Source organism: Empidonax traillii, unplaced genomic scaffold, assembly GCF_003031625.1.
Source record: "Empidonax traillii isolate 1590-97213 ecotype Southwest subspecies unplaced genomic scaffold, ASM303162v1 scaffold71:size1317347, whole genome shotgun sequence".
Classification (NCBI taxonomy): domain Eukaryota; kingdom Metazoa; phylum Chordata; class Aves; order Passeriformes; family Tyrannidae; genus Empidonax; species Empidonax traillii.
Window position 1 is genome coordinate 64,965 of NW_020955264.1, and position 27,442 is coordinate 92,406.

The 27,442-nt window shown below is 33.9% G+C and overlaps 1 protein-coding gene across 1 annotated transcript in view; it reads left to right on the plus strand.

Annotated features, from left to right (window-relative positions):
• Window positions 1-27,442, plus strand: part of LOC114055902 (calcium-activated potassium channel subunit alpha-1-like) — a gene marked incomplete at its 5' end in the record, with an annotated part of 191,679 nt that overhangs the window by 46,288 nt on the left and 117,949 nt on the right. Inside the window, 7 exons of the mRNA XM_027880516.1 lie at window positions 2,506-2,616; window positions 4,492-4,597; window positions 6,005-6,087; window positions 8,189-8,258; window positions 10,107-10,262; window positions 20,249-20,358; window positions 23,665-23,733. Coding sequence (XP_027736317.1) covers window positions 2,506-2,616; window positions 4,492-4,597; window positions 6,005-6,087; window positions 8,189-8,258; window positions 10,107-10,262; window positions 20,249-20,358; window positions 23,665-23,733 — 705 coding nt within the window. The remainder of the gene's footprint in view (window positions 1-2,505; window positions 2,617-4,491; window positions 4,598-6,004; window positions 6,088-8,188; window positions 8,259-10,106; window positions 10,263-20,248; window positions 20,359-23,664; window positions 23,734-27,442) is intronic.

Sequence of the window (27,442 nt, forward strand, 5' to 3'; positions counted from 1 at the left end):
TATCATAGAAAATTATTTCTACTACCAAAAACAATGCATCAACCAAGCAAATGGAAAGTTCAGTTTCTTAATTAGTAAAAGCTGGAAACGTCTGAAGTAAACAATACCCATAGTTTAAAGTCTGTCATCTTGGAAAATGTGTATAGGCAGTGTAAGGAATATAGATTAATTTTTTTAGCTGCTATTTATCATTTTCTTGGGCCATTGAGGTTTTTGGTGTTAGATGGGTTAGCACTTAGGAAAAGTGTTGAATACCACTAGACAACAATGGCTTCCCAGTAGGTTACTGTAATGTAGTGTATCAAACACAGTCTGTTCAGAATTTAGATCTAGTAAACTACTAAGGTTTTTAATATTTCTTCAGAATCTGAAGTTTCCTGAGGTTTTGCATTTACATTGATTTATTACTTATACCCTTAGTGCAATAACACACACGAATGCCCATCTCTGGCAACTCAGGCAACTGACCATTAGGGAAACAGAGAAAGAGTGCTTCTGGTAGGGGTAATAGAGGCAGTGCAGAGCCTGCTGGAAACCCTGCCAATTTGCAAAGCTCTTAAGGACCTCTTGCACCAAGAAGAAAGGATGATCTGATATATTTTACATCTTGTTTTCTGATAGTGTGTATACCATCTCATAAAACAGGAAAGCTTTAACTCAGGGGTTTTTGTGTTTTTAAGTGTTTGCAGTCGAAGGACTTGGTGCTTTGTGCACTTACTGCACCTAAAACTTCTGAAAAAAAAAAAAAAAGGCAAAGCATACACTTTTAGCAATAAACATTCATAGTGTTGAGTCCTATGTTAAATACAAACCAGCATGATCAGAGTCTCCTATAGAAATCGATTTCTTACCTATTAAATAGAAGGAAGCCTTTGAAGTTTTAGACTACTGCTATTTCTAAAATTGCATTTGAGTCCTGATGCTGTCATTGAGAGATCATGCAAAAGGAACGTTATCATATTTCTATATAAATGTTTAACACTGTTCTATTCCAGAAAAGTGATGATAGTAAACAATATCACAAGGTCTGCTGGACTGGTATAACAGTTAATTGTGTTTTGCTTTTCTAGTCACTGTCTGAGACTGCAGAATTAACAGTACCTGACAGTGATAATATTCACTGCACGGTGCAAATTACTACTATTGGTTTGTTCTGCATAGTTATCCCTTTTCCAATGAGTTCGGTGTACTTTTTACACAAATTTCATCAAGGATCAAATTATGAAGCAAGGAAAGACTCCTATTATAGTCCATTACATAGGTAATCATTGCTGCTACATATTATTTGTGGTTTCCTGACAATGAGGTTTCTGTGTTACTGAATTTTCCACAGAAGAATTATGAAGTAGCTGAGACTTGGGTGGTCTACTTCTTACTCTTGGAATTACTTTGCTTCACATTTAGTAGTTCAAGTGCCAAACAAGTGCAGAATTTTGTGTTTGTAGTATTTGTGCATAGACTATATGACAGTAATGAAGGTGATTTTCTGTTACTTCAAAAAATGGTAACTATGCCACTTTTTCCCTCATCCTAACTTCTGTGAGCAATGTGGTTATTGAAAGTGTTAGCAATAGGCATAACAAAAATCACTATCTGTCTTAAACCCATGACAGTAATGTAAGCTGGATTTGATTTTTTTTCCATGAAGGAAATTGTGAGACATTTTGGGATATTCTAATCATAAACTGTTGGACTTTGTTTTTACAATAATAAAGGAGCAAAGATCCCTTAAGTCAGGAAGAGTGCAATTTCCTAGGCCTTTCCTTCAGCCTTTCAAAATTTAAGATGTAAAATTTGAGAATGTGCATGTAGGTATATGTTGTGCTTCCATCTTCCATGGTCAGCTACATCTAGTAATGAAAATGTGGAGAAGTAGAAACCTTTCTGACATTGCAATCTATGCAAACTTTGATTTTCTAAGCAATCTGTTGCAATGGTGAAATAAGTAATTACTTCTTATTGTAAAGTACTTTCCTTCTAGGAGTTATGGCAGGAAAAATATTTCTTTTTTACTGCTTATGACCTATAATTGGCAAGCTTTTCACTGCCTTCATTGGCATAAATATCTGCTTCAACTGTAGAAAAATATCGAATCATTTAAGGGAGATTTGCTGTCATAAAACAAAAATTTGAAAAGTGAATCTCATTAGAGGAGGTAAAAATGTGTAGAGAGAAGTGTAAAATAAATAAATATGCCTTTGAAAAGGACTGGTTAATATGGTGGATAAACTTATATATAACTGATGCCATTTATTGTTAAATGTGTAATACGTGTCCAAATGGCTTTGCAGGTGAGAGTGTATATATATTTGCAATTGCAAAATACCTTTCGGAAGTGATATTTTCTTTCTCTGGCTTCAAGGAAAACAATCTAGAAAAACATCAAGAAGAGACTAATACTCTTTTTTTTTTTTTTTTTTCCAATAAGTGATCATTTCCGTTTCTGCTTTCTTGCTTGTTTGTATTGCCTTTTTTTCAAGATTAACTCTGATTTTTCTGTAACAGGCACATAGTTGTCTGTGGTCACATAACACTTGAAAGCGTGTCCAACTTCCTGAAGGACTTCCTGCACAAGGATAGGGATGATGTCAACGTAGAAATCGTCTTTCTGCATAAGTGAGTAATCTTTCAAGATTAGTCCTATCATCAGTTACTAAAACTTATTAAATTAAGGCTGATCTTATGGGAAGACAGAGAATCTTTCAAGCTCCAACTAACCATAAAATTAATCTTTTCAATTACTGTTATTAACAATATGTTTTGAAAAATAGTTATTTTCTGCATTTTTGATAACCCATAGCCAAGTATATGTGTTTCAAGCAGATAGACTTCAGACCCAGTTGTGAGGTAGATAGCTAAACAAATAGTTGAAGTGGGAGTGAAGTTATGGAATAAAATATATTGGAATAGTAATAAATATATGGGAGAATTCTTTTTAGTGGTAAATATTTATGGAGAAACTACCTAAATTACTAACATAAGTAAAATTAAGGAAAACCACTCTATGTCATATGAACTTATGCTAGTACATTTTCACCTTGGATTTGTCTAGGAAAAATGTTTATTTCTTATTATAAAGTATTTATAAAAAGAAAAACGTTGGTATGGATTTAATTTTAATATAAATGAGATACATTACAGATATGTTAAAGATAGAAATGAAGTTCTTATCACAGTGATAATTAATACTGCTCTTTTACCCATATATACCTACCTACACACACATAGTCTCTTATCTTTTTCTGATGTGGAATTTGGAAAGGTATCTGAAGATGGTTGTTGCTTCTTGCAGGCTCTACATTATGTGTAATACAATACCAAATAGGAATACTTATGGGAGAAGTTGCTAGAAAAAGCCATGTGATAGGAGACAGTATGAAAAGGTCTTTTCTGCTCTGGAATGGCATCTGTTTAGAAGTGTTGCTAGCTGTGAATGAGTAATATTTTTGCATTCAGAGCACGTTCAGCACTTTTTGTCAAAGAAAATTATTACAAAGTTAAGGAATCATATGTGATGATTTAAGAATGGAAGCTGAAAAGCAAGAGTCAGCAGCACTTACACAATTTTACCATCTAGTCTTTTCAAATTGAACTAGAGATGATATCCTCATGTAACTACATCATTTGTTTGCACCCTCTCTCTCTGTAATAACAAGAAGTGTCTGTGAGAGGAATTGAAGATCCTGATTTCCACAGTGAAAAGATGTGTTGATAGGAATCAGGAAACTGCACATTTACATGAAAGGAGTTTAGCACCTTGCTACTTGTTTGTGCCTACTCTCTTGTGTACCTTCACAGACAAATACTTGCATGTTTCTGTTTTATTTTCTTATTAAATTTAGCTTTTGGCATGGCAAAGATCTCATGCACTTACTGTGAAGCTATTAAATCCTTTCTATTTTAATGAGCGGCATCAGAACAGATATTTACAAGGTTGGTGCCACATTATGTAGTTGACTGTGATCCATTTAATTTTTCTTTTGTATCTGGCAAAATGAAATGAGACAGAAGGTCATAGTATCATTATGTTTGTTTTATTTGCAGCTCACACAGGCCGCAGGATTCCTATAGAGTTTCTTTATCTGGTTTTTAGTGATTTTTGCATTGAGCTCTTTTATTCAGTGCAGTCTGCCATTTTGAGAATGGTGGGGACATGCAGAGAATGATTGTGTTACTAGATAAATTCTGGACAGAATGCTGTGAGAGGATATTTTCAAATGTTTGCACCCATACTTCTGGATTCATATTTGTAAGAAATGAACAAATGATGAACGAAGCACAATGAAGTGAGCCAGAAGCACTGTGGACAGAAACAAGGAAGTGAAAGCAATATAGTGTTTAGCTTTAAAGTATTTCACACTGTTGCCACATCACAGAAAAAGCATCAGCAGAAGTAATAAATGTGTGAGTTTGTAGATGAAGGAAATGGGGACCAGTTACGGAAGCTGATTTCTCATTTGCTGTTGTGTTTTCTTCATCTTTCCAATGCAGTATCTCCCCTAACCTTGAGCTGGAAGCTCTTTTTAAACGACACTTCACTCAGGTGGAATTTTATCAGGGTTCAGTCCTTAATCCCCATGACCTGGCAAGAGTGAAGGTAACAGCTCTGTTGTTGTGTTCTCCTGCTAATTGACTTTTTTTAAGTATTCTTTGCATTATTTGAAAAAAAAAAAAAACAAACAAACTAACACAAAAACAGTAAAGCACTTCTTCATTTAACCCCAAAAGATTGGTTTTGCATCTCTATTAACTTGACTAATAAATTATATCTATCCTTGTAAACCTTTTTTCCTCTATATCTTTAGATCTTCAAAACTACAGTAACAGTGACTTAAGACACATTCTGCCATTCCATTAAACTCTTTATGAATGTTTCATTGAGGTTTCAAGAGTCTACTTACATTATTATTTGATACAGCAGAACACTGTTTTACTGCTTAAAATACTATTGTCTTAACTTATCAGAACAATTAAAAATATTTTTCACCTGCTGAACCTTTTTATATTGTCCTTATTTAAATGTATTTATAAGTACATTTTAAGCTTTTTTTGAGAATTAAGCTAAAATTAGATAGTTTTATTGTCTAGAATTCTAATTTTTTTTTTTATACTCCTAAAGCAAAGCATGAAGCTTAAATAAAATTTAAGGAAAAACGAAGTTGTCAGATACATCAACTTTTTTGTTTCTTTTTTTTTTAACCCCCAGTGGATTGTAAACTGGCTACTTAAGCCAACATATTTTAGCACAGTGTTGTTAATCCTTTCTGGAGTTCTAATCCTGTCTTTTGTCCATTTTGGCTGCAGAAATTACTTAACCTTTTGTAGCCCAGTGCACACAATTTCAGTTCATCAGAACATGTTCTAACTACGACCATAAAATTGTGTGTTCGTATTTTGTGTTTTGTATTCCACCCTTATTTGTGTTGATAGTTGGTTGTATACACTGAAAAATACTTTCTTCATATGCTTTGAGTTCTCTAAAGCTAAAGTTTTTCTGAATCTAGAGCTCTTGTGAACAGATAAATTGTCTTCCTCTTACTTTCTAAATCTAGTACTCAGATTCTAAATCATCAGTTCAGCCTCATCTTCCTGTCTATAATTGGAAGGTACTTAAATTCCCAAAAAAAGCTGCAGGACTTCTGGGAACACTATAGTGATGTAACAGGAACTTCATATGGATTGAGGGATCTAAATTCCAATATCTGGTTACAAAAGATTAATGTTAACACCTTCATGGCTCAGCTGATGCAAAGTAAGAGTCGACAATTGAACTACTAACCTGCTCTGATAATCATAATCAAGTTTCAAGAAATTGCTATGTGTGTTTGAGAGCAATTATAATCACTCACATTAACTCACATTAGCCTAGTAACATTTTTGGTTAGCTTTAAGAACTGACACTAACACTCACAATGGCAGTGCTGGATTCCCTGATACTTTATGATGAAAGAAGAGCTGGAAAGAGTCGTTGCTATATATGTTTGCTTTCTCTTTGGTGTCTCAGATAGAGTCAGCAGATGCGTGCCTAATCCTTGCCAATAAATACTGCGCTGACCCAGATGCTGAAGATGCCTCCAATATTATGAGGTAAACTCTGGAGTTTTTAATAGCTTTTTGGTTCTTCACCTGGGTTAGATAATTTTCTGATCTGTTGCGCTTAAAGAACATTGTAGGATTTTTTTCTTTTTGGACATATTAAAAGTGTCACAAAAGTTCAGAGGTGAGAATACCCTCAATTCCTACGTAAATGTTTGATTTAGCTGCTTTTTTGTGTGTCAGAAGAGACATTTGGAGCACAAGCTTTGGTACTCTTAGTAATTTTGCAGAACCTAAGGTTGAGTATTAATAGCTGAATGGAGAGAGGAAGGGGAATGCAGTTATGTTGTTGCAACAATATGTTACGAGTGCATGTACTGCATGGGCTGCTGTTAATGACGGGACAGAAGGACACTTCATCACTTCACACCTCGTTTTTCCCTGGTCTATCTGCACCCACAAACAATGTGCTGCTCAGGGGATAGTAAAGTATACAGTAGAGTAGTCTTCTATTTCCATCCTGCTTTTTTTACACTGAAGACCAATCGTTGCTTATTTTGATTGACAAGCCATTTACCACAATAGGGACCACTAGATCTCCTCCTACTTTCCTCCTTGAAGTCTCTGAAGGAAGGAGATGAAATAGTCAGTCAGTAGATGGCAGCTAGAGTTACAACAAATCTATGCCATTCCATGTTTTATGTTTTGTTCATCCAACTCTTGTTTTAATGAGACTGATTCATTAGGAGTTCTCTATCACTGGATTGGCCAGTGTTATGAACAAATGTGATCGGCTTGTCAGATGTTGGCATGCTGTGTATTGAAGGAAGGGTAGAAATGAAAAGGTAGTTATAAAATTGCTCCTCTGGAAAACTTTCACTGTGTACAAGAGATGTGGCTGGCTGAGGAAGATGCAGGGCTTAAATATGCCTAATTTCATTTTGCAAGTGTGACTTGCAGTGCAAGAAACTTTATTTTGGCATTGATTGCATAAATACATTAAAAATACTCCAGTTGGAGATTAGTGAATTCTTAATAGATTTAATACATGTAATGTAATAAAATGCAAAAGTGTAATTTGAGAGTAGAATTCTCTTGTGTTTTCTCACAATATAATTCAAAAAACTGAATGTTTAATTAAACAATTCAACAAGAAAGGGAAAATTAGAAGGAAGACTTGTTAAAGTAATGCAATTTTTTTTATGTTTCCCATTCTAGCTTTGATATGCTTCAAAGCATAAGCCAGATCAGCAGTTTGCAAGATACTTTCTACAAAACACTGATGTAAACACTTATGGCATCCAGTCTTTTGAGACTGATAGTTCCTTAATAAGTCAGATTTTTTTTTAATACTTTTATCTTCTTTCTCTACCCTTAGTTTGTAAATACAAAACTGTTTTAAGCCTATTCATCTCTTTAATTTTTTTCAATACCTTTTTGTAGCACATTATCAATCCAACCATTTCTCAAACAAATTTTTTCCATCCACTTAAAATCTATATACAGTTGAGTATATCTTATGCTTGTAAAGTAATTAAGAATGCAGAGAAGCTGCAGATTATGCAAGTAGCCCCATATTTTATAAATTCAGTATTCAGATATCAATTTTGATGTTGAGCTTTGGAATAGTCCATATAAATTAAGATGTAAAATCATTATTTGAGATATTTAGATATGATGAATGTCTAGCAGCTATAAATAAATAATATGTGATGGGGAAGAAAGGGATTTTTTCAGATGTATAAGTGGAAAACTTGATCAATTATTTTGATGCAAAGACATGAAGATAATCACTGAAGATGACATAATAATTCCAAGTGTGTTATTTTCCTGGGAGAATAAATGGAGTATATGAACAAATTTGCTAAAACAAGTGTCTTTTTCTGCAAACTCCATAAAAGCAAAACATTCAACTGAATATTTCCTGAAGTTTGTTTTTCTCTATTATTAGCCACTACTTATTAACTCAATTTGACTAGGTTGTAATATTGCATAGTTCTGACTTCAGTCAATATATTTTACAGCTAGATGGATGTAAAACGATTTTAATTGTGGGACTTGACCATACAGTGAAGTAGAATTATTTGGATGTATTATCTAAATATCCTATCAGTTAAAAGGTATTTTATTAGTTTTTTTCTCTTCTTTTTAGAGTTATTTCTATAAAGAATTATCATCCGAAGATAAGAATTATCACTCAGATGTTGCAGTATCACAATAAGGTAATGTGATGACCAACAATATTTCTCTTCAGTTTTTTGCTACATTGCATTCACTCCTACATAATTTTTCTAATTCACTGAAGTAAGCATTTTTCTTTCCAAAGCAAAACATCCTAATAATCCTTGTCATGTAATCTAGGTACAAAGTAATTCAGTTTTATTTATATATTCACATGACTTTATTAAAATCCTGACATTTATTAGTTCCCTAGGATCTAATTCTCAAAGCTACAGTGTCCATAGTTGCGATTGATTCCAGATTAGCTTTTAACTGCCTAACTTCTGTAAGTTTTGCATAGTTTATTATGCTAGAATTACACAGGGTGGATTGGTGGCCTCTAGGCAATTCATCTGAAATCAGTTCTTTGTTCATAAAAACACCCAAAACAAAACAAAAACCAAGTAGTTATTATTGTCTTACAGGAGATTATTGTGATTTTTTTTATTATGGCATGACAACATAGACCTGAAATTGCCAAACAGCAGGCACAAAATAAATAGTATTACATTCATATGCATTACAATAATATACATTCATATAAAACATAGCTGAGTTGTGGAACTTGCTGCTATAAATACTGTGGAGTTCAAAATTATAAATCCACTTTGGAAAATAATTTGGAAAATTTTTTGGTGCAAATTTGTGGCCTTTAAACACAGTGAAGTCAATTTATTCAATCCTGAGATGAGGAATTCCATAAATGGCTGTCTATCAGGGTTAGGAAGAATGTATCAGAGAACAGACTACTCATATGTGACCTGCTTCTTTTATTATTTCTAAAAGCATCAACCGCTGCTCAGTGTTTAAGAAGAAGCTTGACTGGGTAGACGTTTATTCAGTGAAATACACAATAAATCTTGTAGAAAGGAGGTTTACTAACAACTCCTTACAGCTATAACCTTTAGCTATACCAAGAGCAATCACTGTTGCTTGTTATGTCCTCTTCCTGTATGTTATGGAAGAAGCAGGGGTTTTTTATAGATTAAAAGCAAGGTGCTTCTCTGCTTTAAACAGGTTCAGAAGGAGAGATCTTTTAAATACTGAAGTTTTTGTTTGTTATTCCAGTGAATGTGTCTTCAAGAATAGCTTTTATCAAAGTGCTGAACTGTGGTATTAACTTAGGAAGGGAAACAAGGATTGAACGCCTTGGTGTTTCCTTATGTCTGTGCAGATGTAGAAGGTACATGTAAGAGAAAATCCAACAGAGTTATACCAATAACTCAACAATATTTAAACCTATATAACTGATGAGTGTCAATACTGGATGTGTGTCTTGATCATCTATTTTCTTCATTCTACCCTTATAAGAATCAGTCAGAAAAGAATTTAGATTTTCTCTGTCAAGTACTTTACTTCAGGGTGGAAGAAATTAAATAGAAAAGACAGAAGACGTTACGTGCCTTTTTAAATGACAATGTCCAATAAAGGTTGCAGCTTTACATGAATTCTAATCTAAGTTATATTAGCATCCTGTATACTATGTGTGTTCCTTATCAGTCAGACTGTAGCTCAAAGTGCTGTGAAGGGAATATACAGAAGGGAAGGAAAACTTTACCATATTCTGTTTGTTCAGGTGTGAGGATGGGCCTGACAGAGTGTCTAAACCAGCACGTGTCTTGAGAAATGTAAGATTTTGTCTGTAGTTGGTAAGAGTGGAACACTTCTTAGCACAGAATTAAACTCTGAAATACTTGAATTGCTTCTGCCTACTCATAAAACATTAAGCCATTAACAGAGAAAGTCATTCACTGCTATCTTCTTCCATATCATACTTGTATTTCAGGAAGTATTTTTGGTTACTCACCTGAGGGCTATTTTGTTTGTTCGTTTGTTTGTTTGTTTTCCAGGCCCATTTGCTGAATATCCCAAGCTGGAACTGGAAAGAAGGGGATGATGCAATCTGTCTTGCTGAGCTCAAGCTGGGTTTCATAGCCCAGAGCTGCCTGGCACCAGGCCTTTCAACAATGTTAGCCAACCTCTTTTCTATGAGGTCATTCATAAAGGTAATGTCTTGTCTCATTAGAATATATTAGTCTGCAATTCAGGTTGTCAGAGAGTTGAGTAGAGAATATGACTCAAATGTGAAGCAGATAGGAAGACATCAACAGATTTTGTAAGAGTGAAAAAACCCAGCACACACTTCCCATAAAAAAGTTTTCTGTTGCAAATTAGGCAATAAACCAGATTCTGTCAAGTTATGTTTCTATTTTTATTCAGCAAGCGTCTGGCCTTAAAATGATTTTCCACAGCAGCATCCATTACTAGGGAGATATTTCTGGTGCTTGATGTTTTTGCTTGATTTTGGACAAACCACATGTTTATCTATGAGAAAAGTCACTGATGCTAAAGCAAAAATATGATTTATGTAAGTTCCATATAGCAACAAAGTGCCCAGAAAAAGGAACTGGTCATTTTGGTCTTTTTCATCAAGTGGCTGGAGAACTTCTGATTGTGAGTAAATAAAATACGTTCAAACCAAAGCCTGAACCTCCCACAACATCATTCATATATTTGCTTCTCCTCAGTCTTAATTCAGGTTATTTTAATACTGATTTTAAATTTGCAGTTAGAAAATGGAGAAGTTCACAAAATGATAAAGTGTACAAATGTTTGACTATGGGAGAACTGTACTAGAGAAGCACACATTTATAACCTGGATTTGCAGAGAAAACATTTAAACAAGTCAAAAACTGGAAAAAGTAAAGGTACTATATTTCCAGAAAATATATCTAACCACTTCTACCATTATCTTATCCACCTTAAATTCTATGTTTTCTTATTTTATAAGATATTCTTAGAATAATTGCAGTACAATAATAGACTGTCTCACTGATGAACAGTTTTAAGATGTAGGCTCAGCTTTGCAATGTATTACTCAGATTAAATTTCTATATACACAGAATAAGCATAAAAATAGCAATACATTAGATTGGGAGAAAGCTATCAATGTCAGTTTTGCTCTTGTATCTGTGATTATATACAGTCATAAACAGAGCAGTGGGCAAGACATACCTTAACTTGTGTGACTTCAAATGTCATCTTCAGATGGGAGATGGCACTGGAAGAAAAAAAATGCCATAAGATAGTGCACTGAGATGGCAATACTCTGTTAGCACTGGTTAAAAATATGTCTGCCTCTTAGCCAAGAATGAATTTTCTAGGCAAATGAAATGTACATCATGACTTTCAAAGATCTCTAAATATAAATTTAAAAGCAAATTTAAAATCTGAAGCCAAATAACGTGTAAGAACTGAGACATATTTCTGAGAATTCAACCTTATTGGTGATAACAAAAAATTTTTTTATTGAGCTGAAATGATGTTCTTTTTCACGTCTATCTCACTCTGAAAACTTGAAAAGGAAACCTTACTGAGTGGTGTGAATAAGAAGTGTATTGTAGCAGAGCAGCTACATTGATTAGAATCACTAAAGAGGACTGTACTAAAGAGAAATATTCCCATTCCCTAAAAGAACTTTTCATTAAGAACATTGAAAGTATGGTCAGGCCTTTATAAAATCCTTGGGCAAATACTATTGGTGGAGTCTCCCACAAGTCAGGAGATTGCCAGGAAAATGTACTGAAACTTCTGTATTTTTTAATGAAAGCTTGAAATGTGTGTTTGTTCTGCCTCCTTCATAACGTGATTAGAAAGTGATTTAATGTGCAATAAATGTTTGGTCAGTCAAACACAAATGAATGTGATTGATTGTGACACTGCACACATTTAACTCATTATGTTTTACTTTACAGCAAAAGGATTTGTGTAAACAGTCTGCTCAGTATTAAAAATAAAACAAACTAAGAAACCTCAAAATATTATATTTGTTCCTAATATTTTCCTTTTGGTTTTAGCTGTGTAATCTCATATGGAAACTTTTATGTTCTTTTTGGCACCAAACTGAACGAAAAGGAAATCAGCTCAAAAAGATTAACATTCTGTAAACACTTAAAGAAAAACAGATGGATTGCATAACAAATTACATGTTAACGACAAAACCCCCTAAACTTTACACCTTTAAAACTATATTTCAGTAGTCCAGCGTTCTTATAGCACATACTGTTATAATAGAGACTATTTATTAACTTGAAAAGTCTCAGAAAAAGATGGGAATACTATATGGTACTGCAATTTCTATATTGTTTAGACTAGCAAATATGTACCAGAAGTCTACCCACATGAAAAACACTGCAAAAAGCAGGTAAATGGAAAAATAGGCAGAAGTGGTCAAATTTTGTCCCTCTATAAAATCATACAAGCCCATATGAGTTATTATTGTTGTGTAAATTAATAAAATGTGGAATGTGGCACTTGAGTCCACAAGTCAAATTAGTTTTCTTTGCTCTATTGGTAAGACAGTCAATACGCTTCATTCCAGATCTGAAAAATTATCTGGAGCTGTCTCTGTTAACCTCTAAGCTATTTTGAGACCAGGAATGCTCTGTGGGCTCTTCTGGCAGCTTTTGCACACCCTGTGCAATTCCTCTTTTACATTCCTTTCTAGTCCAGACTGAAAGAGAGACATAATAAAGCTGCACAGATTTACATCAGTTGGGTGCTTACCTAAACTGATGGAACACATCAACTTGTTTGCTGTTTAGTATTGGCCACTTAGGCAGCCTTATTATGTGAAACTAGGGTATGCACAGTGAATTCCTTCAAATGTAGGAGAACCTGAAAGGAGAGTTTAGGAGGAAATGCAGCTTCTTGATTTGTTGTGATGTTCTTCAGGAAACTGCAGAATAAACATGATCCTCCTTTAGGAGGATTTAGACCAAATATTAATGTAGCCTGTTACCAGAGGCATTCGTTCTCTGAAAGATCTTCCTGAATGTAATGTTTTTAATCATTGAGTCTAGGAATTAATACCTGTTGTGATTTAAAACTACTGTTTAGAAATAGTATCAGTCCTTGTGATCACAGTATATTTGCCTTGGGCTGAAATCTACCATGGAGTGCATTTTCAGTCAGTCATTTGAACAGATAGAACACCAGTCTGTCTTTTGCATCATGGCTGAACAGAAATACTGTCCTGGTTTTTAAATTTAAAAGTATTAGAAGTAGAGCCTGTGTGCCTTTCAGTTCAAACCCATCAAGGCCAGCACCTAAAAAAGAATTAGATGTTATAATATTTCAAGAATACTCTCTTTACCTTTACTCACTGCAAGATTCTGCATTATTATGAATTATGAAAAAAATGCATAAACATTTTATTTGAAATTATAGAGTTCATCTTAATTAGCATAGTTGCTGTTTTATAAAACATAGTCCTTTTATACCAATTTTAAAAAACATTCTTGCATTCAGAAAGCTATGGGAATAATTGACTGAGATTGTAGTTTTCATAGTACTAAGGATATTTGTTAGCATTGATTTAAGCAGACAATGGAATTGAGTAAAGAGATAGTTGACAATTTATGATACTTGAGGAAACTCAATTATAAGACAATCTAAGAACCTTCACTCTTAACTAGGGCTGTAAGAACTGCATTCAGCCAATTATTTATCTGTCAGATTTAGATATCCATATCTAAAGGCATAATAAAACTAGACATTCACTCAAGCAATTTGTGCAACTGAAAGGGCATTATAAGTGAACATGAGGAAATGTTTAAACTACATTGCTTTCAATACTTTTCCAACTACCAATCAAGAATATTTCAAGAGTGTTCAGACAAGGAGTAATGACTTTAAACCAACAGAGTGCAGGATTAGGTTAGATATTAGGATTAAATTCTTTACTGTGAGAGGGATGAGGCACTGGAACAAGTTGCCCAGAGCAGTTGTGGTTGTCCCATACCTGGAAGTGTTCAAGGCCATATGAATGGAGTTCAGAACAACCTGGTCTAGTGGAAAGTGTCCCTGTCCATGACAGGAGGGTTGGAACTAGGTGGTCTTTAAGGTCCCTTCCAACTGAAACCATTCTGATTTTGTGTGTACTTTCTTTTTATTCTCATCTTTGTTGTTAGAAAAATACATTAAACATCAGGAAGCCCTGGAAGCATTCTCAAAAGCTTTGTACTGTTTTATGTTCTTTTTGTGGTAGTGATGAGCTGATCTTAGTCAACACTAGGGAGCAGACTTTACATCTGCTTTTATTGTGCTATAAAGGAATTTTCATTGTGTCACTTCCTTAATATTTAAAAAGACACTCCACCATCCTTTCCCTTGCAAAATGCAATAAAAGATCCTAGGTCACACTGCAATTCTAGCATTTGTTCTCTGTCTTGATAGTGATACTTAGATCTTGATGGAAGAGGTTATATGGCATTATCAGGTTCAGATATACTCAATCTCTTTCATGTAACTATTTATATCATTATGCTGAAAAGCGAATGCTATGAACAAGATAGATCATGTGGACCTACAGAGCTCCCAATAATTACACTGCCACGGTGTAGGGCTGGGTGTATTAAGGGTTTTGGTTTTCTTCTGCAATACTAAAGGTAGCGCTTGCAAGATGAACATCATTTTTTCAGATCTCTTTCACCATGTCTAACAAGGACTTGATTGCATTTTGTAAATATATTTTCTGATAACAGTATTGTATCTGTATACAGCCAGAGAGAAGAGGAGTATTGTAACTTAAAAAAAAGATACAGATGAAAATTACATTTCTTCTCTTGGGATGCACTATGTAATTTTCCAGCTATTCTTCATATAGGCTATTGATTCAGTGGGTCATTTGTTTTATGACTATCAAGGAGACAGAATTGCAATGTAATGTAGTCAGGGAAAGATAATCACGTACTTACAGTACTAGAGAGGAATTTGGAAGATATAGTTACAAGTAGTTGTGGTGGTGTGGCACATTTTGTGTCAGTTCCAACAGTTACCTAAACTCTCTTTACCTTTTTTTCCAAGTTGTGATTGGAGTAACTTAAATATTTGTTGCTAATTGTTAAAATTTCCTCTAGGGTTTACAAGGTTTCTAAAGTAAAAAATGGCTACTTACTGTTCACACCAACACAGCATCCTGTGATAACATTTTGTAACAATTTAACATCAAAATCAAAGGACTGCCATCTACTTAGTCTTAATAATTTATAGTGTGGTCACGTATAAGAGAGTGAATGATTCCTTGTTACTGCATCAACTGCTAGTTGTGCTGCCTTGTTATCTTTCTGGAATGTTACTTTTGCTCATATTGCTGCAGTATCAACTCGAACTATTTTATTTCACTTCAGGGATAAAAATAACAGAATGATCTGCAAAGCCTACTCCTTAGGATCCTGCAGGAGAAGGTGTCTCTGAAAGGCCAGTGTTCATTTTCTGTAAGGAAAGGCACATAAAAAACCTTTTGTCATTGCTTGGTGATATACTTGAGGTCAAAAACATTTGATCAGTAAACAAAGTCCGAACTTTTTTTAAGAAAGGGAGGGGTTTAGAATTACCCTTTATCAATTATTGTATCTTCATTCAACAGTTACATCTTATAGAAGCCTGTGTTTGAGGCTAAATGAAAATGGAAATACCGTGCAAGAAATGAGAAGAGGGAAAAGAAGAAGTGATAGCTAATAATATGACTGGGGGTTTTGTTGGCTATTTTTTCCCTACTGAAGTGGTTCACTGCTGTTGTATTTGTTCTCCTCATGTCTGTTCCTGCTCTTGTGTTGTTCCTCCCTTCAATGTTTTATTCTATTCTAAATATTTTTTGACATTAAATTTTTCTTTATTGCTCTGCCAGCAAAGACACATCTCTTCATTCCAAATCAGTATTTGACAGCTTAATTATCCAAAAATTCTTATTGCCAAGTCAGTATTTTTTAATAAAGAATAAATTGTCTGAGGATGGCACGCCCCATCCCTGGAAGTCTTCATGACCAGGTTGGATGGTACTTTGAGTAACCTGATCTAGTAAAGGTGTTCCTGCCCACGACGGGGGGTTTGGAACTAGTTCATCTTTAAAGGTCCTTTCCAACCCAAATCATTATGTGATTCTATGATTAGAATTCCTGACTTCTCAAACTGACAGCTGTCCACAGAAATAATGATGAGCAGTAGGTAAAACTTGGTGTCACACTGATCTCAGAACTAAACTAGCATATTTGGCTTCCTGGAACCCACAATACTTAATAGATATAGATTTGTGCTTTCTGCTGGAATGTGTTTGTTCAGCCAACGGGCAAAGCTTTACCACAAAAAACTTTTTACTGAAATGAAATCTACTCTTTTTGTCTCCACTGTGTTAATTCATACTGTACAAAGGTAGAAAGTAAAAGTATTCAGACACTGTTGTCAGGACCTGAAAGAGGGTAGACTAGTAATTATTTGAAGTGACAAAATTGTCTTAATAATTGTAAAATTGAAACTACTGTAGGCTTTTCTCTGTTTTGCTAGTCAAAACCAAGGTTGTTTGTCTTTCACTAACTAGGTAAATACCGTTCAAAGTTTTACGTTTTTACATTTGTGGTAACATTAATTAGTAGCATCTTGAACTGAACTCACCTCAAATTCAGCGCTTTTTGTTTCTATAACGTTTGCATAACATTTAATTATTCCCCTTTGTTGTCAGGCAGCTGACATGTGAAACATCCATTTTGTAAGTGCATATGGAACAGATTATTTCATCTCTACATTAACAATTAAGTTTGTGCAACTTACTCTTAACATAGAGATAAGTATGGATGAGCAGTAGATAAGTATCTAAGGCCCAGAGATGGACTGGACAACAGTAATTTACATTGTGGTTAAGTATTTTAATGGAAAATAAACGCACATTATAAAGAATCAGATTTATTTTGGGATTCAATTCTTGAGATTAACTGAAGCAAACAACATCACAAAGGCTTAAATTAGTCAAGATCGTAATGAGTCCCAAAATATTTTTCCACACTTTAGGATTTTGAAATTAGTATCTAATTGACATGGATTATAGGAGAAACTGATAATGTTTATCTGTGGGACCCTACTCTATTAAAACTTATGGTAACTGCAGGACTCCAAGAAATAAAAAAGAAATACTGAATACTTGTGATTCTTAATAGTAATTTCATTTCTAGCAGAACAGCAGGTACTGCTTTTAAAAAGATACCAGGCAGGTGACTATCTGTCTCTTTAAAATCCCAAGGAAAACATCATGGTTCAGATGGAGATAAAATGGAATGATCATCTTTAGTACAGTGTTATAATGGTCTTACAATAGCATTTTATAGCATCCCAAATATCAACTATTCTTTAAATTCATTAATCAACAATTCATGGGATCCTAATAGAACATATATTAAACACTCCAATCATTTCATGAAGGTTAATTTAACACTAACTGGTATCTATGAAGCTTGATCTCTGATTTGTGAATGAGTTTGTTTTTTTCCAGTCCTTTCTTGGTCCTTGACAGAGGGTGAATATTTGATTATAGGTCTGATCCTTCCTCCAAATCAAAACCATCTGCCTAAAGAAAAGAAAGCAAGGGAATAAAGTAGAAAGGGAAACACATAATGTATTTGGGGGTTTTTCCCAACCCCAGGTGGTGTCAATCTAAGAAAAAGCCACAAAATAGACCATAAGTTACAAACATGCCCTTGCTATCATTACTCTTATTTTTTTACCAAGCCTGCACTTTATCTGTTTTCTGTATATAGAGTTGCTGATCAGCAACATTTGAAAGTTTCCCATAAATAAAAGAGTTATAAAAAATGTGATATGACTTCTCTGTGTGTGGTGGAGAATAACACAATGCAAATCCCTTTTACCATCCCACATGGTCTCTGGACAGTGAAACAATTTCTATGGAAGAAATTTTTCTTGATTGTTTGCAGCCCACTTGTCAGGGAATATATGATTTGGAACATCTCCATGTTGCAATATATTCTTGCAGTTGTTTACGTCTCCAGAACTAAAGTAACTGGTTACTTGGCAGCCTATCAACAGGAGAAGGGAACTATTAAAAAAAAAAAAATTGTAACTTATATTTCACTGGTTTCTTAAAGAGTTTTCAATCCTTCTGTTCTTTAGAACATTTATTTGAAAGAGTGCAAAAAATTGGTGAATCCCAAGTGAGCTCAGCCACTCCTCTTATGGCTTCCCCCGAACCCTTCACCATCTTTGTAGATTTTCTTTGAATGCTCTTTAATATCTTTATATCTTTCCTATATTGTGGTAATCAAAACTGCACACAATATTCTGCCTTATTTGAGAAAAATTAAAGCCTTTAATCTCTCAGTCTCTCTTTTTACTTTTTTCCTATTTACTGTATAGTCAGATAGACTCTGGTTAATGAAAATGTGGTAATGTAAAAAGTAACAAAAGAAATATATTACATTATTTGCTACTCTGATGTAATTGACCTGTTTCTCTCTAATTTTATCTATACTGTATTGTAGTACATATTTTTTTGCTGCTGTGTATAATTCTTGCAAGTATGAATTTCTCTATTAGCACAGTTTATGGGGCACAGCTAGTGAATAAAGCCAAAAAGATAATTACACACAGGAATGTTCCATTGTGGTCAAAATTTTTGATCTATTTTAATGTGATGTAATATATAGGGAAGTGACTGTTAGGACTCCTTAGGTATTTCATGCTGTGTGTTTGTGATGGTTTCCATAGTTTTTCTAAAAAGGTCTCTTTGTGAATGACAGTCAAACCTCAAACAAATTTTGTTATGAGGGCACCAGTTACGGTATAGAGAACTGGGGCTTCAACAGTGAACTTCAGCATATGACATTTATCCAGTCATATCAGTTGACTTTGTACTTGCTCTTTGGAATTATAGTGCTATTCCCAATGAGGGATGCTCAGTGGCTTGAACTAGTTACCTTAATATAAGTGTTTGATGGTAATTGAAAGACCTTATGGAGTGTCTAAGACATAAGCTTTATAGTTATGACATGGCATCCATGGACCCCAGGGCAGCAGCTGGGAGCTATATGGGACTGCATGTGTGTCACAAAAAACTTCTGCTTAGGCAAATATATAGAGTTTTTATGGTAGTCCTGTAGCACCTCCAACTTGTTTTCCTTTGTACCTTTGGTAGTAAAAGACCTCTGAATTTAGCAGTAGAGGTTTTTTTTTAATTAGCTCTCCTAAAACACAGATAAACATTAAAAAAATTGTTTCAATGTATTGTTCTCATATTTCCTTTTTAGTTGTAGGTGCAGAGAGGAAAAAAAAACCCTAAACAAACAGGTTTGACAGCTGATAACTTCTAAACAAGGTGAAAATAACTGAGACATTGTTAGAGACTCATATAACAAAATAATGCAATCTCTGGAGCAAGTCTAAAGGAGGGCCACAAAGTTACTAAGAGGACTGGAGTGCCTCCCCTACAAAGACAGGCTGAGAAAGTTGGAGCTGTTCAACTGGGATAAGAGAAGGTTGTGTGGAGACCTCCTAGCAGCTTTCCAGTATCTGAAGGGGGCCTACAGCGTAACTGGAGAGGGACTCTTCAACAGGAGCTGTAGCGAAAGTACAAGGAGTAATGGTTAAAAACTGTAAGAGGGGAAATTTAGGCTGGATGTTAGGAAGAAATTCTTTGCTATGAGTGTGGTGAGATACTGGAACAGATTGCCCAGGGAGGTTGTGTATGTCCCAGTCTTTGCAGAGTTCAAGGCCAGATTAAAAAAGACTTTGAGCAACCTGGTCTCATGGGAGGCATTCCTGCCCATGACAGGGAGATCAGGACCAGATGGTCTTTAAGGCCCCTTCCAACTCCTAACATTCTGTGGTTCTATCATTTTCAAAAAAAAGAAAATTGAGAAACTTTTTTCCTTAAGCTTTCTACAACCTTATTTTACCCCTTGATAACTGTGCTTGACAAGAATTAAGTTTATTACTTTTACATAGGATACTTGATTTTCTGACTGCAGGGACTCTCTTTTGGGTTTTTTTCAGTATTTCAGGAAATCCTGCAAGAGTAAGCAATGTTAATTGTCATAACATTCTACTGACTTATTTGTTAAAATCTTATTCATATTTAAGCAGTTGTTTGTGAATTTTAAAGAAAGATATGATTTTTACTCAGAACTCTGCATCTTATTTCTTTTAGATTGAGGAGGATACATGGCAGAAATACTACCTGGAAGGAGTAGCAAATGAAATGTATACAGAATATCTGTCTAGTGCCTTTGTGGGTTTGTCCTTCCCTGCAGTTTGTGAGTAAGTAAAAATACATATTAATATACGGAAGTATTTGCCTTCTCTCAAGAGAAATCTTTTTTTTGCAGGAGACTTTTTTACTCTGCTGAAGTCCTAATGTTGCTACTTTGTATGGTATTTAATAAACACAAAGCAATCAATGCATGGAAATATCTGAGTCATTGTAATGCCTGTTTCCAGAATAGATTTGGAATTAAGTGGTTGTAAATGAAAGCATGAATGTTTTCAGTGTTGAACAAATTTGTCAGCAATCCATTTAAAATGAGTTATTTACTCACAAATGCTGTTCTATTGTTTCTTCTAATGCTTCCCATTCTTTGAATAGTGGTTGTCAGCATCACCATCTTGGCTAATGTCACATTGTGAGGAAATTATTCATTAATTTAAACAGATGTTATGAAGTCATAACCGGTGTGACATCCAGAGCTCTGTGGAACTGGTTGCAAACCACTTGTAACAGTGAAATATGTCAGAAAAGATATGTCAACTCTGTTATGAGAAAGGAGTATTTAAAGCTTATAGTACGTAACCATAGCATAAGCTATTCTACAGCTTTACTTTTCAAGACTGAAAATGCTTATATTTGTCCTAAAATGAGTCTATGAATAAGAGATTTGTATGCAGAAGGTTTCTATGACAAATACTGTGGCCACATAATCAGGTTGATTTATATTTCCTCTTCAATTGACATTGCCCTTCACTCCAACCATACCAAAAGGTCACTAGAAATGCTGTGGACAGCTTTTGCTAGGGATTGTTCAGATGCTTAATAAGAAGGAGACCCTGCTCTGAAGTGTTTGATGTTGAACTAGTTAACACAGAAAAAGTTCTGAAAACTCTATTCTTAGAGGAGGAAATAGAGAAAGAGGTAAAATAACATCTCTTATGTAAAGGAGGATGAGTTTCCTTCTACTCCTCTAACTGCTCCCTCCTTTTCCAATTTTTACAGGACCATAAACATAGGTTATGATATAAAAATGAGGGAGAAACAACTGTTAGACAAATATTATCCATTTAAAGATCTGTCTTTGTCTGAGTTGTAGCTATGACAGAGCCTGGTCTTCAATTTGCTACTAAAATTAGGGACTTACAGTCCATCCTTTCACAGTGTTAGCCAATATGTCACTAGGTTACTGAGGGGAAAAGTGTATTACTAAACTACAAAAGTCTGCCTGGATATGTTGAAGTAGAAAACCTCATATTACAGAAATGTGTATTATATTCAGAATGAATGATAATTTGTGCTGTTTACACTACCTACAGTCATGAAAATTAAATCTCCACTGCAAACCATTTTCAAACGTGTTGAGTTTCTACAAGTTTGTAGAAACATGTGACTGAGACTGTATTTGATATAAAGCTGTCATTCATTTAACTGTGCTGGTAGAATGGAGATAAAATAATCAATAAAGAGTGTTTCTTGAGGTTTGGAAACACATCTAAACTTTGGAGCTCTCCTCAAGCATTTGGTTATCTGAAACAGCAAACTATGTTTACTAGTTTAAATGAAGCAAAAAGATTTATCTCAAAATTTTCACTACTTTATAACTCTAATAATTTCAGGTTAATTAAAGCACATTAAAAATTAAAAATCAATATTGCGTAATAATGTGTTTGGTGCTTATTAATGAGTGTAGGTATTTTCATTACTGTAAGAATTGAGTATTCAATATCCAAAAGAATCGAAGGACACGAAAAGTCCATTGCATTGATTTGTGAAGGGGAAATTAAACCAGTGGATAAGCTTAGTGTATTCAACTACCCATGAAATATACAGACTTTGAGAACAGTTTTTGTAGTGAAGCTTTTAAAATTCTTGCAGTCAATAACATTTTAAAAGTCTAAAAATAAACAAGATATTCTGCTGTCTCAGGTTATGGGTCTTAATTGCCAGTCTAGGAATGTGATTCTTTGGTAAATAGGCTGGCATACAGTTTGGATAAGAAACATAAAGAGAGTGCAGAGACAGTGGGGATGGGACACTCAGTATTGTTGAAGAATTTCAAGCTTTTGATGTCAACAGTTGGGTGAAAATTAAGTGACAATAGGAGTTAGTATCAGCCTGCAAGTTCTATTTATAGCTATATGTGTGTGTACTGTATGAACATATTCCAACCAATATATTTTCAGTATGTAAATGTAATTCCTAACATTCTGTACCCTTGGATATTGATGGTCCAGGTGTGGATGTTGCTGATTGAAGATAAACTAACGAAATTGTCTCCCCTATCCTGGTTCTAGACCCACTATTTCTACCCAAAAATTTTCCTAATGAGACTAGCCATCTATGGATTGACGCTTGACCTAGCAGTGGAAACAGCATATGAAATGTGTACACTCCTCTTATTATATATTGAATCAGACATATTTCCTGTTTGTTATTGTAGAAATTGAATATTATCAGTTCAGTAGCCAATTCCTTGTTTTCAGAGAAGTATGTGATTGATACAAAGTATGAATAATATTGCTTAATTTACTTAAGATAAATATTATTGAAATACATGCAAAAGTATTAAGAACACTGAAGTAAAGAAGTTGGTAGAAAAGCACTGAGCCCTGGATAACTTACTGTATGATCAAGGAAATGGCAGCCATCTAGTTCAAGGATCAGCCCAAGAGTCATTTGTGACAAATCTGTAGAACAGGAAGTAAGTAGCATTGACTTTGCATACATTTAAATGATAGAATTGAAAAATGGTTTCTCATTAATAAAACCCAAAAAAACTGAGTTTATTTCTTTATTTTCACGGAGCCTCTTATCTCGAAGCAAATGGTGGTATGCTAACTCACAGTTCTGCAAGTCTACAAATATCACCCTTAAGTTGTTTTAATAAATAGCCACTTCAGCAGACTTTAATGACTGAAAAAAACCTGTATTACAGTATCAGAATGTAATTCCCATATATTGATCACAAATTGCTTTCAATCATGTTGTACCCCAAGGACAATAGTTGGAAAAGAGTGACTTTATTAATAGTGTACTCTCACTTTATTTCAGTATATACAGCCGGATGCAATTTTGTGTTGTGTATCATGACCTTTGTTATTATTGCTTAAGTAGACCTAGTATCACAATGTGTTGGTGCCTATGCTATTGCTATCAACTTCTCAGATTATATTTTTTAGATCATATGCATTGATTATCTTCAAACTAGAAAGACTTTAACATATATTCTGTGTATCTGTAATGGAAAAAGTGGAGGAAGATGTTAGTGCAAGTTCTTAAGGAAAATACATTCTCCACTTCACATATGTGATGCTGGTTGTGAAAAAAAGACTGACTCCTGGCCTCTTCTTTTCCTGCAGACTGGTGTTTGCGAAACTAAAGCTCTTAATGATAGCCATAGAATACAAGTCGGAAAAACGCGAAAGCAGGTATGTCCAATACCTTCAACTTTTGAAGTTGTGGAATGCACTGCCAAGAATTTTGCCTGCCTTTTTTTTCTTTTTTTTTTTTTTTCCCGGAATGAACATAACTATTCTTTGAAACATTTCAGAATATAATTAGCATGCCATCACATTACAGCATTTCACATAGCACTGAAAGGTGCTTATTTCTGCTTTATTCCTCCCTGAAATTAGTCCAAGTCAGAATATTTAGCAGAAGGTGAACAGACAGTAATACATATGTCCCATCTCTAGAAGTGCAGTTAATTTTTATTTATGGAAAAGCTAACAATTTTTTGTTCATAATGTATCACTTTTAACCTGAGGTCCAGCTTACTTTACTGAAAATGGATAAGGGGAAAACAGATGTGATATCAAAATTCATTATAGCTATGTGTATTCTCAAAATACAAATTCAGCCTTGAAATTACCAACTGGCTGGCTACTTTCCTCAACTAGAAAGAAAAAAATTCATTGTTTTTAGTACAGATTCACAGATGGGAAAAGAAGTGTTTCACTGGAATCAAACTTCCATCAACTCATCTGTCAGTGCTGTAAATAATACTCATTTTTGCATAACAAAAAATGTTATAAATGTCTGCAACAGCTAGAGGAACATTTAATAAAAATAACACTGAGTCTGGATGAATTTGATTTTCCTCTTTCTGAAGGTATATTCTGTACTGCTGCAGTAAACCTGGAATGATACATTTTAGTTCATCTTATTTTTGGCCTCTAATTACCTTTTAGTGGCCAAAAGGCACTTTTGAGGGCAATTGTTTCTCCTCACAGGAGAACCGATTCTGTCCTTTGAACTCATGCCACAATTTCTGAGGTTTTGCAAGTTTATTTTAATGTTTATTCCTAAATATCATAATTTTTTTTTATTAAAAATATGTTTAAAACCTATGTTGGGCATTTGACATGGAAAATGCAATGTTACAACTGTTTAAAAGAGTATTTCCATGCCCCATAGTTGATTTTGCTTGATTCTTTCCTATATTATAAAGTGAAATGTGAAGCAGCGTATGTGCTATTGGATATTATTTTTGTTCAGACTATACTTTTTTGTTCCCACTATACTGATTAAGAAATCCTTTTTTCTTTTAAATATCTTTTTTAAAAAAATTTTTCAGCTCCTATGGACTCTTAAAATACTTTTCATTGAATAATTTCATTCTACATTAGCTAATGTAAAGCAAATGATCTCTTCTTTTGTCTCTAGAAAAAGGAAAAATTGACAGTAATAGCAGTGGAACTACTTATCAGATTTTGTTTTCCCAATATTTATTAAAAAAAATTGTCTCTGTTTTTCTCCTAATAATTATTGCTCAAATTTAGGTTGTCATTTCTTCAGTTGTCATTTACATATATAAGTGCTAATATTACAGTCTCTTTCAGTAATAACAGATAGTTCTTGGCTTCTATATAATTCTTTGCACTAACTTCAGTGGGAGTTGGATTGAGTTGTTAATCACAAAGTGATGCAGAGGATCCCACAAAAAGTAACACAGTGTGATGCAAACTTATATTCCTTCTTACCTAAAGCCACACAGGTAACAGTTTGCAACTAATTAATTTAGTAGGAAAAAAAAGCCTAAAATTGCAGAAAACAATAGTAACAAAGGAATATTAACAGCTTGATTTTGTGAATTTGAATGTAACAACAAGAGGACATATAAGATAGGTATTCACATTTTCTTATAACCCTGATCCTCAGTAATATCTACTGATTTTATTAACCAGTGATAATTTTATAGTCAATGTTTGGTGAATCACAGAGCTACCTGCAGCATGTCTTTACTGTTCTACTTGTTCCTGTGCTCTTCAACCCAAATATGTTAACTACATATTTGTGGTTTTCTGATCTGGAGCCTTTTAGTCTAACCAGAAAGGTAATGGAACAAAACTTAAGTTTCTCAGTTTCTAGGAATACTTGTATTTCCTTGCACTCTTATTAAATGAAAAGATGGGGAATTAAGATAAAAGTTAGAATAACATGATTTAGAAGTGCAAGCTCTATTTGAACAAGATAAATTTGTCGTTTTCCAATTATATTTGTTGATGTTGACATTGAAAATATTTTATTTTGCTCCTATCTGAAGTTATTCATAAAAATCAAATGGGAATTTTTAAACTTTCAGTCTTTATGAGAGTGACCAACAGTAGATATGCGCTGATTTTATGACTGTAGTTTACATCCGTATTTAGTAAAACTATTGAGAGTTTTTTTCATATAGTTTACAATTCAGAGGAACAATGTTAAGTGTTAGAATGTCGTATAGGTGGCACCCTTTTATTAAGAGGTAATATTTCCTGCCATGACAGAGATAGGTCTAGGAATAGTATTTCCAGGAGCAGAGGAAATTTTCAAAGCATTCTTTGTGCTTAAAGGATGACAAGCTCTTACTCCCAACAGTTTAATTTTTGTTATTAGTCATAATAAAATATCCATATCAGTAAATTTTGTATCTGATTGTTTACTTAACACAGAGTTTCCTTTTAAGATTAGTTTCATCTGCCATCATCACTTTGCACTCAGAGCTAATGCAGTGTAAAGAAGTGGTAATGTGAGGGCATTCTAAATTTCTTAATACTCTTCGTAAATCTTCAGCTCATTGTTAAGGATAAATAGTCCCATCCCATTCAATGCAGACTTTCATTTGACTTTGTTAATATCTTTATTACATGTAGAATTGTATAAATACTAATTTACTTATGCACTTTTTTTTTTCCCAGGCAGTCACCTAAATGTTAGTTTTCTAAAACTTTCTGATTTACAGTCAAATTTTGTTAACTCCACGATAGGGAATTTGAGATCAATAGAAATTATAAATCATCAGAAGTCTATCCAAGCTAATATTGCTGTACAAGTGAGCAGTAGCTGAGCTTCCTGCTTGCAGATGGATTTTTTCTTATTATTTTTCTGGCTACTAATAAAGCTACACAAAACAGTAAGCACACCTTGATAGCAAGTTTTGTTAGGATTAGGTAGTTAATTGTAAAAAAATTATGATTTTACAGGATTGCTTAAAAGCAGATATTCAAGCCTAAATATAGGGAATATCAATATGATAAATGCAAATCAGTTTTCATATAATGGATAAAGTATCTACAGAATATTTATCTTTTTAGGCAACTGTTCCTCCTCAACCTTATCTTGAAGATTAATAAGAATAACTGTGATTAGATTTTTTTTAACTTTTCCTTTTTTTTTATTTAATAATGTTTAACCTACTCCTCAGCTATCAAAGAGGCCTCTGAGTTTACAAAAATCAACTTAGAGGGTTTCTGACAAGCTACTAAGGTCTGCACTTTAGTAGTTCTAGGTCACAATATGACTTAGCCATTCCTTCATCTCTAATTAGTATCTGGGAATGTTATAATGCATTATTAAGAACAGGAAGCACTTAAATAAATTTTTGTACCCCTGATAAAAGCCAAATATTTTAGCTTAAAATTTGTCTTTCTTAAGACATTAAGAAAGACATTTGAAAAAAAAAGACAAATTAAGAAATTTGTCTTTCTTTTTTTTGTTTCTCATTTAGAGAGAGATTTTGGTTCTTTTATAGAGAAATGCAAGGGGAACATGGAGAATGTGAACCTGAAAATGTCCTAAGTTGAATATATAGCAAAAAACAACAGTTCAAAATGCAGACATTCAAACTCTGTATCTGAAATGCCTTTTAGAGATATT